Raw genomic sequence first — 17,548 nt, 5'->3', positions numbered from 1 at the left:
TATTGGGCTGCAGTCAGCATCAGTAAGGGCCTTAATTTGGGTTGAGGATCGACCTGTGTCTTCACGGACAACCCGTCAGATCCTGCGGCTCAGTGCCGGTGAAATCTTTTTGGGTCTACCACTTGACTTTTTTGTCCCATAACTCTCAGGATTTTTTAAGAAATGTAAAATGACTGTCTTACTGCGTCCAACCTCAGCAGCGATGGCGCGTTGCAAAAGGCTTTGCTTGTGCAGCTCAAAAATCCTGCCACGGTCAAAGAGAGAAAGCCTTTTTGCCTTTGCCATCAGGAGATCTTGACAGTATGACTGCTTGAAGGACAATGACATGATAGCCATATTTTTGTGCAGATTTGACCTTTTTATGGCTATGGTCTTAAACTTTTGATCAGCTGTTAGGCGGCCTGTTTCAGTTTAAATGCAGTTTTCAATAAATTGCCTACTCTCTATTTTTTGTCTCTTGCTCCTGTTTCTTCTTTTGGCATTTTGAAGCAGCACTTACAACCTGGTTATGATCCACTAGTGCGAAATGTGTAAAACTTGCAATGAATCCCCTGGTCTTAAGATATTGTTCAGGAGTGTAGTATGTCTGAATTCATAGCATTCGAAAAACAGTAAGTAAAAAGTACCCGGATGACCTACTACTTCCGGGGAGATTCTGAAGTGCCCAATATATACGATGGACAATTTACTGTCCCATGAGGCCACGGGAGAGGATTTATAAATGGAGGTAAAGGTACGCAACTGAGGCTGAAAGGTCACATGATTATAACAACATGGCGAATGTTGTATGTCCAAATTACATTCATACTACTCTCATTCTTAATATATAGAACATACTTTTTTTATGGTCACAAAGTAAGTTCAAATTCAAATGTAGTACCTAATCACAGTACACGATTTTGGACACAGCTAGTTATCTGCTTTACACGCAGGCGCAGAACGTGCATGCTAGTTGATAGTCGCTTGTAGTCCTTTTGGTGTGTTCAGGTGCTGTTTCTTTCCCTGACACAAGCGACGCGAGGCGACAACACCGTAGGATTTCATCAGTACTAGTTCTCATGAAATGGCGTATGTATGTTACGGCAATTCGTATGCCATTTTGGCGTGCTATCAAGACGCATAATCGCTTTTTTGTGCGTTTATCAACACCGTTTCATTCTATCCCCCTACACTGCGCCTACCCCTAAACCTGCCTAACACACAGACATGCACTAAACCTACCCATCACACACAAACACACACTTCCTCTGCCCCTTAACCTACCCATCACAAGAAACATTCTGCATTTTTACATTTTCAAAAAAACATAATTTAGTATGTTTATAAATCCAGTTACCTCGTGGACACACACACATAATGGTTTGTTTCAGCGTAGACATTTCCGCGGAATCACACGCCGTAGACATACGCAGATAGCTCAAAATGCGTACAGATAACACGCCACTTAGATTTAGAAAGTGACGTGTATGTTTACACAAAGTCATGATGTCCTGTTGTAAAGGCAAAGGAATACGTTCACAACCTGATTGGTCGGCTTTTATGACGTACTGCCAAACGGATTGCTCGTTGTATGTGTGTAACCTGCATATGATGGTATTGTGACCAGCTGAGAACTCGTGACGAGCTTATAAAATGTGTAAAGTAGTCAAAACAGCAACAGGAATCCCTCTGTCTCACACACAAACGATCTGCTACAAGGTTCAGATGCCTGTACCAAAGTGTGACGGGCAACATCAGAACAATGATGAGAGAAACAGGTATGCTTGAGCATTCTGTCCTTTTTAGTTTTAGGGTCTCATCCTCCTGTTTTTGGTTTGTTTACGTCTCTTTGGTCCATGTTGCATTTATATATCATTTGAACCACACCAGAGTTCTTTAAAAGTGGGCAGAGACCAGAGCATGCGAGCGGAGTGGAGTGACGCTCAAATCCCACTCCAGCATTATATTTGTCTGTACTGGACTAAAGTTGTTGTAGCTATTGATTGCCTGGATTTAATAAATAAGAAGCAAATATTGCAGACAAACAATGTAATGATGACATGGCGCCTGCGCCATTATTTGCATTGCACACGCATTGGAGCGCGCCTCAAATGAACCGAAACTCTCCGTAGGCTACTTGTGATGAGACACTTACCTCACGAGACGAGACAAGGCACGAGATGGGTTCACGAGAACGCGACGAGACGAGATTTTTACATAGTATTTTTAAGAAATTCACAATGATGAAATACATGACTACACATTAAAAATACTTTGCAGGTGCCTACTTTCTGAGTATAAATTATCATATACAGTAAAAGACAACAATAATAACCTACTGTATTCTTTCCTGTAAGATTCTCTTCAGCCATTAGAACTGCACATGAGCGTCATTCTTTTCTCGGGGGTAGCCCTACTTTATTTCACATATTTTTGAACTACCATATCACAACGGCTGAATCCGAAATCGCCCCTTTACGATCAAATAGGGCACTATTTGAGGGGACAGCCATTTGTACTGGTGTCCGAAACCATAGTAGATGTTGAGTGCACTCATTCTATCCCACAATGCACCATAATAATGAGTGAACAGCACACAGCCTGTCCGAATTCACTCACTCGTTTTCTCGTTTACCACTCCGCATGCTTGTAGGGTTCGGATGGCAGCGTTCATCTTATTCAAATTCAAACTTCACTAACAGAGCAATCGAACCAAACCTGCCAGGTGTGAACAAACCCTAATATTAGATATTATTTTAATAATTAGTCCTGTAGAAATAACTGACTCTTTAAACAATTCAGCTGTCACTTCGGAGAGCATAAGAGACTTTCAAAAACATCTTTGATTCCCCATTTTTGACTGATAGTGTTATATGTGTATTTGTGCTGCCCCCTTCAGGCCATTGCTCGGTGGTGCGGGAGGGCCTGACCAATCCCTGGATTCCTGATAACTGGTCGTGGGGCGGGGTGGCATCCGAGCACTGTCCTATAGTGGCGGAGTTCTTCGTGAACATCATCCTGAAGGAGCACATGTGCAGTGGGAACGGCGTGGCAGTGGTGGAAAGAGGAGACACCATGTCCAAACACGAGCGATGACCTTTTTCCATCACAAACGTCTGGACTTACACAATGACTGACGGAATATAAATGAAGATCAAGAGAAGTGCACCATTATTGCCTTTTTGTTTTGTCTGTTCAATGTACAGTAGAGATTCTAGAGCAACAAACATTTGATTTTACTATAGAGCAATATAATAATAGATATTTAAACAGATTTATTAAACATGTACATAAAATGAATCGAAATGAAGGAATAAATGACAAGTGTGCCAACTTTTTAAGTGCAAATAATAAATCAATATTTACAACCTAAGTTTGTCTCATATGCAGTGATTTAAGCACAGCAACACATGGGCTGTTTAGAAATGGCATAAGTTTCAAAAGCTGGGGAGGGGGGATTTATTTATTTATTAGTGCTAAAGGTTTTTGCATGGTCCCTATTTGCAGGTATGATTTAATGTGTAGGGGGGACAAAGGAAGTGGCAGTAGATTTCACCATCATTTGTTGGGGCATAAACCTTTATTTTTGCCATGCTGTTTCTTGCTTTGTCCCAGTATTCTAGACACAGGGGCTTAATAGTGCTTAGAAATGAAATAGTGGCTCATTTTAAAATCCACATGTCGTTTAGAGTTGGCCTTCAATCTTAATGTGTGAGAACACTGACTACCACTGAGAAGGATTCTGGTCAATGTATTTGGCTTTGTGGATAATTGAATTGTGTTCAACTGAATGCTGCTTCTTTTAATGGAGTAAGTAGCTTACTGGTTGTCATCATATCCGTTTCCTCTTTAGGCTGGTGAATTCATTGGTCATAGCATGACTCACCTCATAGTGTTTAGCAAAAAAACCAAACCCCAGAAAAGTAGAAGCATGTAGTAGAAAATTTGCCTAAAGATTAAAGTCCTCTGTCATACTTCTGTCTATCTGCTTTTAGACTTCTGCTATATACCTGTTTGCTGAACGTCAGGTTCTGACACACGATCGGTGAACTCTACTTTAAAGTCGTGTGTTGTAAGTGCTGTAAAGCATGTAAAATGCAAGCCCTTGTTTTATTTACATGGTGTGCTGTTAATATTTGAATTTATATATTAGGTAATGCGTATATTTCCCGTCTTATTTAAAGTTTTAGCACACCAGGTGTGACTTAGAACTGTCTAGCTATGACTTCTTGTTTCACAGGAGTATAAATATGAGGAAACACAAAGGCCAAATTCCCTTAATCGTCCATCACAAAAAACAAAGAATATATTTCTGATGTGCAGCAAAAGATTGTTGAGCTTCACAAAACAGAAAGTGGCTGTAAGCTAAAGCATTTAAAATTCTCAGGAAATGTTCTGAATCTGCATGATGCATGACTATATAGTCTTAATGCACAGCGAGGAAGAGAGTTTGAGTGGATGAAGACTCCAAGGATCACAAATGGAGAACTGTAGAGATTAGTTGAGTCTTGGGGTCAGAGTCAGAAAGCCTTAAAAATATATCAAACGTGGTGGTGCATGCTATGTGTTGTTGCATTCTACGTCATGTTCGGGAGGGTTTAAAAAAAAATCCTCCTTGCTCATCCAAAAAACAAAGCTCCAGCATGTTAAATTGTCAGACATGACTGTAACTTCAAAAGGGACCTGCTTCTGTGATCAGATAAAACAAAACCTGTTTAGGCAGCAAACACACAAGGGGTTTAGTGCAAACAGGGATACATAGTACCCCATGTCCACGGTTAAAAATTTAGCTGGATCTTTAATGTTGTGGGTCTATTTTTCTGCCAGAGGTCCTGCCTATACATCTTGTTCAGATACATGGATCCTAGCAAATTACAACAGATTAAAAAAAAATCTAGACCTGATGGCCTCTGCTAAATCTTACAATGGGCCGTGGTTGGATCTTCCATCAGGACAATGATCAGAAACATCAAAATCAACACAAAATTCTTGAATATATATATATATATATATATATATATATTCAGGTCCTTCTCAAAAAATTAGCATATTGTGATAAAGTTCATTATTTTCCATAATGTAATAATAAAAATTAAACTTTTATATATTTTAGATTGATTGCACATCAACTGAAATATTTCAGATCTTTTATTGTTTTAATACTGATGATTTTGGCATACAGCTCATGAAAGCCAAAAAAAATTCAAAATCTCAAAATATTTGCATATTTTGTCCGACCAATAAAAAAGAAAAGTGTTTTTAGTAAAAAAAAAAAAAAAAAGTCAACCTTCAAATAATTATGTTCAGTTATGCACTCAATACTTGGTGGGGAATCCTTTTGCAGAAATGACTGCTTCAATGCGGCGTGGCATGGAGGCGATCAGCCTGTGGCACTGCTGAGGTGTTATGGAGGTCCAGGATGCGTCGATAGCGGCCTTAAGCTCATCCAGAGTGTTGGGTCTTGTGTCTCTCAACTTTCTCTTCACAATATCCCACAGATTCTCTATGGGGTTCAGGTCAGGAGAGTTGGCAGGCCAATTGAGCACAGTAATGGCTTTTAAGTTTGATCCTTCTCTGATTTTACTCTCAGGTGGTGGTGGGAGGCGTAAGTTGAATTTAATTCCCACTGATTCTGATGGACACTCAACTCGGCTCCTGAAGTCAGTGTCAAATAATGGAAAGAACATGCTCTATGTTGTTCCACTACAAGAGCAGCTTTCCATTGAACCATTACCTTTCGATTCTGTGGAGTTTGCAAAGATGCCACTGTCAAACTGTATGAAATGTGGCAGGAAAATACCATTGCCATTGTTGCCGTTACACATCGAAGAGTGCAAAACTGAGACTGTAGGTTCTATTTGTATTGTTTTTATTTGTATTTATAATGATTTCTTAATGTTTCCACAGTTCAAATCTATTTCTATTATTTTGTTAGGAGTCTGTAAATGATGTGACTGTGATTGATGATGATGATGATGATGATGATGATGATGATGATGATGATGATGATGATGATGATGGAAATGTTAGTGGAGACATTGACAAGCCAAGCCCACTTCAAACAGATTTAGAACAATCTTCCCAGGTATTTGATCAAAAATATTTTTTCTGATGAATGCAAAATATGCACCCAAGTATCTGTGGTCCCTTGCAAACTGTTCTGTGAGAATATTTCTAGATTCAATGAGATATGTAACTTAATACTTTCAGTATAGTATTCTAGTGTAGCAAATGTGCAGTTATTCAACTAATTTATACTGATAAATGTTTATTAAGCAAGCAAATTTCTTGTGTCAAAAATAAATTAACTTCTAAGGTTTTCTACATTTGCTATTTTTACAGATTTGTCCTATTTGCCAGATTTCTTTCCCGACCGAGGTCTTGCCTTATCATGCAAGCATGTGTGGCAAAGGGTAAAGTTATCCTACTATAGAACATTTATTCTTTAGACCCTTACTTAATACCTTAAAAAATGAGTCCACCCAAAGATATGTCTCTAGACCTTCATTCTATATCAGCTGTTGGACTAATCTTTTACTTCATCCAGTAGATAACAGACATATTTAGCTGTAAACTAGACTTTATTTGATGGTTTATAATGGATGTTTCTTTGTCTAAGTTTTTTGTAATGTGCAAGAATTTTTGATTTTTTATGTGCCATGCCTATTTTAGAGAGAGGGCTTTCAGTGGCAGTGATTCTCCAAGCACTTCAACAAGAGAAGAACTGCCAGGAGCCTCAACTGCACAATCATCCACATCACTATCAGCAGGTTATGCACCACAATTTTTGCTTGGTTAGCGCTGTTGTATTGCTATGATTTTTCTACGCACCTGACTCAAGTTAATTTGGGGGGCATCTCCAGTCACCAAAGCGTCTACTTATCGACACTTAAAAAATGTATTCTCTAGCGCACTTCCTAAAAGACACCCTGCTAAGAGTCAGGTGACCTCTCGCCCCTTAACTGTATTAATGATTATTTTGAGGTCTATATAATTAATACATAAATCTACTAAATTAATATTGTTGCCTTAACTTTCTGTTTCTGAAAAAAAAAATGTTTTACGAAATAGAAATGAATTATTTAACCTTTTATTACGCTGTATTAAAAATTAAACTGTCTTTGTACGTTTTGTTTTCAGGTACTTGGATGTGTTAAAAACCAGATTAAAGATTTGAGAAAGGGTATCAAGGAATCTGGTATCTGGCCACTTCTATCCCAAAGACTCGATATTCACCACATTGTTTTCCCAAGGGAGTAAGTTGTGGACATTACATCACAGGTAATTATACTTATAATTTGAAAAGAATTCATAAAAACAATACAGGAAAAAACAGTCAATCTTATGTATAGTGAGTACCGAATTATGCACATATTATATTCAGATCTTTTTTTTTCCAGGCACATCTTACCAATTCCAAACCACATTAATCCTAATAACTACTATTCATTTTGTATTTAATAATTTATAGGTGATATATAATTGTTCACGAAGGCTGGAAATGAAAAACACCTTATATTTAGGTGTGCAGAAATATTAGGCATTAGGTCTTCTTTTACATATATAAAGCCAAAAAAGAGATTTAACTCAGACTGAGAAGCCAAAAATTATGAAATGCCCATGAGAAGGATACAGTACTAATGCAGAACTAGACATTACAGTTAAGGCATGACCACTGTTCAGTGAAATGCTCATTTGGTCAGGAGGGTCAGACAAGGACAGGTGGTGAAGAAAAGACATGTTAACTGCAAAAGTGTGAAGAACTTTAGTCTCCAGTGCCATCATTTTCCAGAACTGAACCTACCTGGAGTCTCCAGAAGTGCTAGGTGTCAGGATCTCAGAGACGGAAGTTAGGTAAAGAATCCTAATAAGAAATGAACCCCACTTGGTAAGAAGTAAAGCTGAAGTGTTGTAAAGTACATGAAGACTATTATATATGTTACACTATATAAATAATTAAATACAAAATGATTAGTAGTTAGGATTATTGTGGTTTGGAATTGGTAAAATGAGCCTTAAAATATGCAATCAGAAAATCAACGTGCCTAATAATTCCACACACACTGTACAACAGATTATATCACTATAGATTAAACAATAAATCATTGTATATAGTAGTCATTGTTTTGCCACACACAATGAACGGGGTGGGGTCATGGATTGCAAATAAAAATTAGCTTTTATATTTTGCCATATGAGGTTGTTACAATATATAGAGTATACAAAACTTCTGCCTTATCTATTGAATCCCTGCTGCTGAAATTACTCATTGCCTACTTTCTTCGATTTGTGACATCACATAGTTGAACATTTCAGTGCAAGAATGAATCCACAGCAATTTTCTAATAGTCACACCTGAGCCCGACTCATTTGGTATAGAATACAAGTTATGTGAAGATGCCAGCTAATCAGAACAAAAGCCTTACTGGAAGTGTGCCCCCAAAACAGGTACAAAAACAAGCAGGTATAAAGCCAGGATAGAAAATGGCTATGTATTTTTAAATAACCCTTTTTTGTATATATTCTTTTAATTATAAGCGGATCTTGAGGAAGATAATAAATGAAATTCATGTCCCCATTAACATTCATTTTCACACCCCCTTAGACACTCCTTCAGAAAATTGCATGGCCAAAGCCAGTAGATGATGAGGACAGTGATGACTCCATTGCTGTCGAGACAATGAGCATCATCGCAAGCTATATGCAAAGTTTTATTGAGGAAGGTATGGTTTTATTTGTTACACAAGTTTCAAATATTCAGTAGAGTTTAAAATACCTGTTCCATTTAATATAATTTACATGAAGCAACTAGAATAAATGTTTATAACTAAATGTATGATATCTACTTTAAATTCTCTTTCATAGCAACGCCAAAGATGCTGAGTGACCTTATGAGGTTCTGGGTAGGATGGGAGGTGCCAGAAGAGAACCTGGTTTTGGAAGTGTAAAATACCCTGTGGCACACACGTTTTAACACGTTGCGTCTTCCCTGTCACTATCAGAGCTATGCGGCATTCAAAATGGATATGCTATGTGCCTACAATCGGTAGATAGTGGATTTGGTCTCATTTAATGAGCAAGTGATAACATGGGGCAGTGTGTTAGAAATTGAGTAAATGTTTAAACAAGTTAAACAAGAGTTTAAAAAAAACTTTTACAATATTTTAAACGTTTGTACAACAGTTAAACCATACATAAAATATGTAAACAGACCTTGATTACCATTGATAGATAAATAAAAGACAATTTTTGGGTGACTTTTCTATTGGCATACAAATGCATGTTGAAAGCTTGAGTAATACCTGTTGGTAATACCAAGCCTGCAGTCTCTCATTTACTGAAGCTTTCGCGCCTCGATCGCCCCCCAGTGACCGGTCCCAGTATAGCCGCCCCTCTGTGTTTTCTAATGGACGCGAGACAAACTAAACAATAAAATTACACTCCAAATATTTTTTCCCCAAAGTTAGTTTATGTCATTGAAGGCAGTTATCATCACGATGATTTCATTTCAAGTGTTCGTTTTTAAAATAAGTTTAGTTTTAGTTAGTTATCTGACGCTTTAAAAACATAGACAGTAAAAGAAATGGACAGAGCGATCCCATTGACGTCAACGGCGAAATAATGAAGTCAACCTAGGGGCACTCACTTCCTGATGGCTGAACGAACTGCGCAGGCTCAGACTGAGCTTGACGACGTAGATGTGACGTGAGCCTCCTGTCTGACAGTTGTAGGTCTTCTAGTAGTTGTGGAAAGTGAAATCTGAATCACGTTGTTTATCCCCATTCTTCCCCCTTGACTTTATGTCTCCACGTCCCCCTGACTGTCTCATAGACAGTAAAAGATTGCCTGCGAGCGTCTCCTCAGGTCTATACGGTCATTTCTCAACTGTGCGACAGAGTCGCGTTGGTTATGACGCAATCGTTAGCCTATTTTTACAAAAACAGCTTCTACTGGGCGATAGTGTAAGATACAAGGTAATGGAGCCTTTTATGCATTGTCGTGTTTCTTTAGAAATAAACAATGGACAAATGCCGTCTTTAAACGCCTCAGATGTAAAGTTATTCACTGTCAAAGTGACTCAAAAATGAATGGGAGTCAATGGGATGCTAACAGCAGGTGATGGCTTGGTTAGCAATGGCCGTCCCTAGGGGTGGAACGCTTTCCAAGCGCTAGGATTACCCCCTTGTTTAAAAACGGGGGGTGTGACGTCATGATTGACAGCTGAGACTGACGTCTTCTCTGAGTGAAGTTGTCACTGAGGCACTAACAGACTTTTTTCTGAGTTTTTGGGAGCAGATTGGTGCTTTAGCTTTAATTTCTACATTTCCATAACTGTTTATTTCACACCAACATAATTAATTCTGTTGTTCTGCATCTGCGAGAGTGTGGGTGGGCTTTTGATATCGCGACTGTACTTCCTGCTCTACTTCCTGCGCTCTACTGCGCAACTCTCGGCCCCAAGATGTCAGCGCCGTGCACCCCCGCCTGAAAGCTTCAAATATGGCAAGCGGAAACGGATGATGTCGAGTCGTCCATATTTTTTTACGGTCTATGGTGTACACATGGTATGTATATATGGTATGTTAAAAACAGTGCACCAATCTTGAACGTTGATAACATGTTTATTAATACCTGTTAGTATATACACACCACATGTATGTACAAAAAGTATACTAATGTTGAAAACACATTTGGTACCTGTTGGTATGTGTGTTTTAAAATAAAGAACTTATTTCAACTAATCACATGAATAGTCATTGGGTAAATATGCTAAATTAAATGTCCACACATACAGAGTGGTGTACAAAAAGTCACGAAAATGACAATGGAATTTGGATTTGCTTTACAGATTAGCTTAATCTCTCTACATACTGCACAGTGCTTAGGTAGAGGTCCACTCCAAAAGACTCAGAATGTTGCAGTGGGTTGATGTTTTCTTTAAGTTGTGTCATTTCTTCATCTGTCAATGAAATGTCCAACAAAGGAACATGCACCCCAAGGTGTGGGTCATCAGAGTATCCGCTGTCCTCCCATTCAATGTTTGGAATGGCTACATTCTGAAGAAGTTTTATAAGTAATTTTACTTGGTTGTACATGTTAACATTTACCTTAATTTTACATGGATGCAAAATTTACCTCTGGATCCATAACTGGATTTTGGAACTGCCCCACTTGCCACAGCTGGTTTGGTGTCAGATTTTGCTCTGTCCTTATGGGATGGTTGTCCCACCCCTCACAAAACACATCCAAGCTGGCCTGGATGCGTGGCAGGAAGACATAATGACAGCTGAATAGGTGCAAGGCATTGCTGATATCCAGCAGGTGACTGTCTTCCAATGTGTGGAGAATATTGTAGTAGACACTCGTCACCCCTACGAATACATCACGCCAGAGACGGTTTATTCTGTATAGATAAAAACAAATAAAAAAGAGAGCACAAACATATACCCTAGAAGATTCAGCATTGATGTAGCACTATTTATAACTTTAAAATAGGTTAAAGTCTACTGGCCTGTCATGTAACAAGCTGAAAAAAGTGTAGCTCAAACTTGTTGTAATGTAAACCTTCAGTTTCGATTGTATGAACAAAATTTACATCATCTCCTGATCTAGAGTAAATGGTAAGACATTCATTTTTTATATTATTAATATTTTATGAGTGATGACACTCCATTTTGTCAGTAACCAACCTGACAATTTCACTCATGGTGATACATTGGTAACTGAAAACTAGATTTTAAATGCTGCATCTAGTATACTAGGTGGCACTGGAGCTTTTAGACAACAAAAAAAAGTTACACTTGCAACTAGGGCTGCACGTTTTCAAGTTTTTCATTAACCGTTAACCGAGGCCCTTAGCGGTTAATACTCGGTTAACCATAGTGCGCGTCAGGGTTATTATTTTTAGTTTATGAATTTGACGACCGCCATCTCCGCCATGCAGGCGCCAACTTAGTGAACGTGCCTATAGAGAGAAATGCACATGGATTACATAATCAGAGAGTAGCCTATTTCTTTTCGTTTTAAATTGTTAAAAGACATTTCAAGCTTTCTTAAGATATATTTCATGTCTGTGAGGCGTACGCTGAGTTTCGTTAAATTAGGATGAGATGCGCTCCAGTTCACGAGCAATGCAAGTGGCCGCGAGGGCGCCTGCATGATTAGGGCATGTGGTAAAATATGCAGCGGAGAGCGATTCACACAGCGTTTGACTCGCGCGGCTCAGCCTCTCCTGGCAGAGAGATCAAGCATCTGTGGACTCGTTCCTTCAGCTCTGGCCATCTTGCTTTCAGTCCGCGATTAGCTTTTTTTGTTTTCTTCATTACAGTTAAAGTAACGTCTGCTTCTCGCTAGTCCCTCACAAGTTTCTCACTTCAAACTTTCTTTCTTCTGCTCCGTTATGCACAGCGCGCGTGGCTCCCGCTCTGCTTCTGCCCTAATGCGACTTTTAGTCCAGTGCGACTTATGTTATTTTCCTCTTCATGACGCATTTTTTGACTGATGCGACTCATACTCCGGAGCGACTTATAGCCTGAAAAATGCGGTAAGCACTGCATTGCAATACCTGCATTTTGCCCCGTCACTCTCATTTTTAACGTGCTCCCACGCTTTATTTGCCCGCTTAGAAAGCTGGTCATGACTTCTTCTTGTGGATATTACAAATGTCTGGGAGCGCTCTGGCGGTCTCTAGGGGTCCAAAAATATATTACAACTAAATTCAAAGCACGTCATTGACGCCACTTAACCAAGCAAAATGTTTCACTCGGTTACGCAATTTTTAACGGTTAATCGGTTAACCATGGACACCCCTACTTGCAACTGATGATGGATGAACCCTACTATATAGTAGGGTGGAAAACTTAGTACATGAAAAGTATGCTATGTCTGAATTCCTAAAACAGGTTAAAAGCACCCGAAAAAACCTACTACTTCCGCTGAGGTTTTTAAACAGTCTATGGTTCTGAGCAGCACATTTGATGAACACTTCACTATCCCATGAGGCGACGGGTTAAGATTTATGAATTGCAGTAAAGCAGAGCAACTGATGCCATAACTCATGATAACGTGTAATGTCTATAATATTCATACTACACATATTTATACAATATAGCAAATTGTAACAATCATGAAGTACTTAATAGAAGTACCTAATCAGAAATAATGTGTTTTCAGACACAGCCTTACCAAATGCACATTTAAAGCTGTCAAGAGCACCAACATAAAAGTGACATTACCTCTGATTATGAACACTTTTACCAGCAATGAAGCTGTTGTCCTCAGTGCCACGAACTGAAAACATTAGTTCTGCAATTCCCACATTTTCACCGCCATGATCACCCCTCACTCTGCAACAAAAACATCACACATTTTGCTGGGTTTCAATGATACACAATTAACCATTTAAATTATGTTATGGATAATTTTAGCAGATTATGCAGAAAAGTACAGAAATGTGACAAAATAATAGAAAAAAGGCAACTTAATGGGACAGATGACAGTTGGAAATTCTGTCATCATTTAGTCACGCTCAAGATGTTCCAAACCTGTATGAGTTTCTTTGCTCTGCTGACCACAAAATAAGATATTTTGTAGAATATGTGTAACCAAGCGGATAGAGCAATTATTTACTACCATAGTATTTTCCCCCCCTACTATGGTAGTCAATGGTTGCTTGGATCAGCTTGGTTACAAGATATTCTTCAAAATATCTTATTTTGTTTTCGGCAGAGCAAAGGAACGCTTACATCTTGAGCGTGCCTAAATGACAGAATTTTCATTTTGGGGTGAACTATCCCTTTAATATAATACCTCTGTGGAAACCCGTGTGTATTCACCGCCTCCCTGAAAATGGCCAAATGGGTGTCCGAGCGGTTGTTGTCTGAAACCTTGAGATACATAATCTGTAGAATATAATTTAACATATACATATGAGGATATACTGTAGTAAAAAAAAAAAAGATTGTTTCTGCAAAAACAGATGACAGTACATGTACAAATAATAAATTTATCGCGTTAAATGTATTATGTTGTTGGGTTCTAACCAACCCGAAATACAGCTATCTGGCATAACATTATGACCACTGACAGGTCAAGTGATTAACACAGATTTTCTCTTCATCCCGGCTCCTGTTAGTATGTGGGATATATTAGGCAGCAAGTGAACATTTTGTCCTCAAAGTTGATGTGTTAGAAGCAGGAAAAATGGGCAAGCGTAAGGATTTGAGCAAGTTTGACAATGGCCAAATTGTGATGGCTAGACGACTGGGTCAGAGCATCTCCAAAACCGCAGCTCTTGTGGGATGTTCCTGGTCTGCAGTGGTCAGTATCTATCAAAAGTGCTCCAAGGAAGGAACAGCGGAGAACCGGCCACAGGGTCATGGGCGGCCAAGGTTCATTGATGCACGTGGGGAGCGAAGGCTGGCCTGTGTGGTCCGATCAAACAGACGAACTACTGTAGCTCAAACTGCTCAAGAAGTTAATGCTGGTTCTGATATGGTGTCAGAATACACAGAGTATCTCAATTTGTTTCGCATGGGGCTGCATATCCCCTGACCAGTCAGGGTGACCTCTGACCCAGCCGAAAGCACCAATAGTGGCACGTGAGCATCAGAACTGGACCACGGAGCAATGGAAGAAGGTGGCCTGGTCTGAGAAATCACGTGTTCTTTTACATCACGTGGATGGCCGGGTGTGTGTGTGTGGCTAACCTGGGAAACACATGGCCCCAGGATGCACTATGGAAAGAAGGCAAGCCGGTGGAGGCAGTGTGATGCTTTGGGCAATGTTCTTCTGGGAAACCTTGGGTCCTGCCATCCATAGGGATGTTACTTTCACATGCTTCACCTACCTAAGCATTGTTGCAGACCATGTTCAGCCTTTCATGGAAACGGTATTCCCTGGTGGCTGTGGCTCGGTTGTGGAATGGTTTGAGGAGCAGAGCAGGTGCTGACTTGGCCTCCAAATAGAAAAATGCTTACCTGAAGTGTTCTTTATAGCACAATTTTCAGGTTTCACATTATTCATAACATAAAATAATTGTAAAAATGTATAACTGTACAAAAGAAATACTAGAGAGTGAGTCAATAAGTGGTCTTCTGCTGACATATACTGGTTTAAATAGTAATTTCTAGTCTATCAGTGTGCCAAATTTTACAACCTTTTTAGCATGCGGTTATTTGGGCTGCCAAGAGTCAAGAGTGGAAAAAGAAGAAAACCAGATACAGCCTTCACACCTTTGGTGCATGGCTCCTAATAATAATAATAATAATAACAATTAACAACTTACAATTACAATAATGTTTCAATGCTATGTGTGTGAACCATTAACAAACATTTAGTCTTACCTTTCTTGAATAACCATCTATTCCTCCAAAGATTACCATGTTGTACCTAATAAAAATATATATAAAAAATACAAATAAAATAAAAACACTTAAAAATACATGGCAACAGCATGTGGTTATTTCAGAAGTTTCAAGTTTTCAGTATAATTTCATAGAGGTCAAGTCATATGGCAACAAGATAGACTGAACATTAAAATCAGAACATTTATAATGACTAGTTGTTATTTTAGCAATGTTAATAAATACTAAATTTAGAGTTGTTAAAGATAGCTTGCAAACATACCTGATGAGTTTATGGTTGGTGTCTATGTGCACCATGTACTTGGGGTGAGGAACACTATATCTTCTCTGAGCAATGCATCTCAGGTTGGTCATTCTGGAGAGAACACCGACACTGTCCACACGATGCATCGATGCACACACCCTATCCCACTGTACGCGGTGACCCTGTGCCAGTAGAGCCCCTCGAACCATACGATATCCTGCATCTGGCATGGAGTTCTTCACCTCAGTGACAAGAGCATCAAGCTCTTCATCCGTAAATGTGCTGTACAAAGCTCTCACAGATAAATTGTTTTCAGCCATCCGCCTGAACAGTGTTGCACGAGACACACCAAGTAGAGTTGCAATAGTCTTGACTGGAAGCCCAAGTTCTATTAGATGTGTAAGATTGCTCGTTGAAATTGAAATTCTTGGACGTCCACGTCCATGTCCTGGCTCCAGCTCCATTGTAACAGATACCTCCTCCAATGCCTCTGTATCCCTCAGATGGTGGATGAGGTTGCTTAGGTTTGTAAGCGCTAGCATGACATCTTCTGATATATGTATAATTTCAGACAGGGCACTTATAAATACTTGTTCCTGTCTGCAAATAAACTGTAGGTAATCAATGTTCAGTGGCTGTCTCTCCAAGACAGCAACTAAACGATCATGAAGTCGTTGAAGAATATACTGCTTTAGAGATTCCTAAATTATTAAAAAAGAATAGATGTATTTTAATGTACAGACAATATATTTCCATGTCAAACAAAAATGTTTCTTATCTGCTGTTGTATGTCTGAACTACATTATTTCATTGTAGTGGTAGTCAATAAACTACACATTTGTTTAATGCTTTCTTAATGTAAAATCATGTTCATACTGACCTAACAAACATCAATTTATAAAATCAGATTAATTAGAATGATCATTTTACAATAGGCTACTCAAAATGGTATCACATTTTTATTTTTACATCCTGATTTCATACAGTTATTTAGAAATCAAAACTAACTGTGACAACTTTATTGACTAATGTGTAAACAATAAACGGTGTATACTGAGACTTTTAGGAAATAAAGTAAACTTACACGTGCATCCCGATCTTCGTTCGCCATGCTGGATGAGGCGATCTTCTACTTCTTTGAGTGAGGATGAGGCTTCATTCCCGTTTCTAATTAAATCGTTTTGCACAAAAGGTGCGCAATGCTGTGCTCCTTGAGTGCAGCACACTTAGTGGCTTATGATTGGTTGAAAGGTAAGCTCGAATCTGATTGGCTAAAGAGTACGACTGACCTGGGTGAGAGGGTGAGAGTGCAGCGCTGCCAGGGAAGTCTCTACACCCACACAAATTCAAGGCAATTTACCATGTGAGTAACGATTTGCATATTCACATTCAAGGACAAACTCGTAAATATTAAACACTCAAAAGTTTTTTTGCACAGCTGTAGATCTACGAATTGTGTTTTGCATTTGTGAAATGTATTTTATGAATATATATATATATATTTTTTTTTTTGCGCACGTGAATCACTTTTTGTGAATGTATATATTTTTTTCATGCACGTGAATTGTTTTTTGTGCATGTGAATTTGGTTTCGTGCATGTGAAATGAGCTACGCGTGTGCATTGTGTTTTTTGCGTGAATTATTAATGAGTCTTATCTGCTTCCATATTGTGCACGGTGGCTCTGGATGTTTCTACTCCAGACTCAGTCCACTGCTTCCGCAGGTCCCCCAAGGTCTGGAATCGGTCCTTCTCCACAATCTTCCTCAGGGTCCGGTCACCTCTTCTCGTTGTGCAGCGTTTTTTTGCCGCACTTTTTCCTTCCTACAGACTTCCACTGAGGTGCCTTGATACAGCACTCTGGGAACAGCCTATTCGTTCAGAAATTTCTTTCTGTGTCTTACCCTCTCGCTTGAGGTTGTCAATGATGGCCTTCTGGACAGGGTCGGGTCGGCAGTCTT

General features: G+C 39.0%; 2 protein-coding genes and 1 long non-coding RNA gene across 3 annotated transcripts in view; 2 read left to right on the top strand and 1 right to left on the bottom strand.

Annotated features, from left to right (window-relative positions):
* The window catches only part of eepd1 (endonuclease/exonuclease/phosphatase family domain containing 1), a 59,496-nt gene extending 56,144 nt beyond the window's left edge, over nucleotides 1-3,352 (top strand). Inside the window, exon 7 of the mRNA XM_067426031.1 lies at nucleotides 2,879-3,352. Coding sequence (XP_067282132.1) covers nucleotides 2,879-3,075 — 197 coding nt within the window. The 3' untranslated portion in view covers nucleotides 3,076-3,352. The remainder of the gene's footprint in view (nucleotides 1-2,878) is intronic.
* A 2,618-nt stretch (nucleotides 3,353-5,970) lies between these two features.
* Nucleotides 5,971-6,745, top strand: LOC137048290 (uncharacterized). The gene is made up of 3 exons (XR_010899361.1): nucleotides 5,971-6,064; nucleotides 6,322-6,392; nucleotides 6,652-6,745. It is a non-coding gene; the product is annotated as an uncharacterized lncRNA (long non-coding RNA).
* Nucleotides 6,746-10,594: 3,849 nt separating this feature from the next.
* On the bottom strand, nucleotides 10,595-16,753 carry LOC137048259 (uncharacterized). Its single transcript, XM_067426339.1, has 7 exons — nucleotides 16,673-16,753; nucleotides 15,607-16,289; nucleotides 15,324-15,369; nucleotides 13,789-13,880; nucleotides 13,215-13,325; nucleotides 11,116-11,383; nucleotides 10,595-11,036 (listed from the first exon to the last, which is right to left on the bottom strand). Exons 1-7 carry the CDS (start codon nucleotides 16,697-16,699, stop codon nucleotides 10,830-10,832), a joined length of 1,434 nt encoding a protein of 477 aa, XP_067282440.1. The 5' UTR covers nucleotides 16,700-16,753; the 3' UTR covers nucleotides 10,595-10,829.
* Nucleotides 16,754-17,548: the final 795 nt, after the last annotated feature.

The sequence above is a fragment of the Pseudorasbora parva genome, chromosome 19, assembly GCF_024679245.1.
Source record: "Pseudorasbora parva isolate DD20220531a chromosome 19, ASM2467924v1, whole genome shotgun sequence".
In the NCBI taxonomy this organism is placed as follows: Eukaryota; Metazoa; Chordata; class Actinopteri; order Cypriniformes; family Gobionidae; genus Pseudorasbora; species Pseudorasbora parva.
Note: the sequence above shows the minus strand (reverse complement) of the source record. Positions and strands in the feature narration are given on the sequence as shown.

What these genes read in the sequence shown, in the direction of transcription:
- LOC137048259 (XM_067426339.1), bottom strand. Translation starts at nt 16,699, where the DNA reads ATGGCGAACGAAGATCGGGATGCACGT. An exon ending in ACGAAGATCGGGATGCACGT is followed by an intron (nt 16,290 to 16,672) that starts GTAAGTTTACTT and finishes TTAATAATTTAG; the next exon opens with GAATCTCTAAAGCAGTATAT. An exon ending in ATCCAGTTATGGATCCAGAG is followed by an intron (nt 11,037 to 11,115) that starts GTAAATTTTGCA and finishes AAACTTCTTCAG; the next exon opens with AATGTAGCCATTCCAAACAT.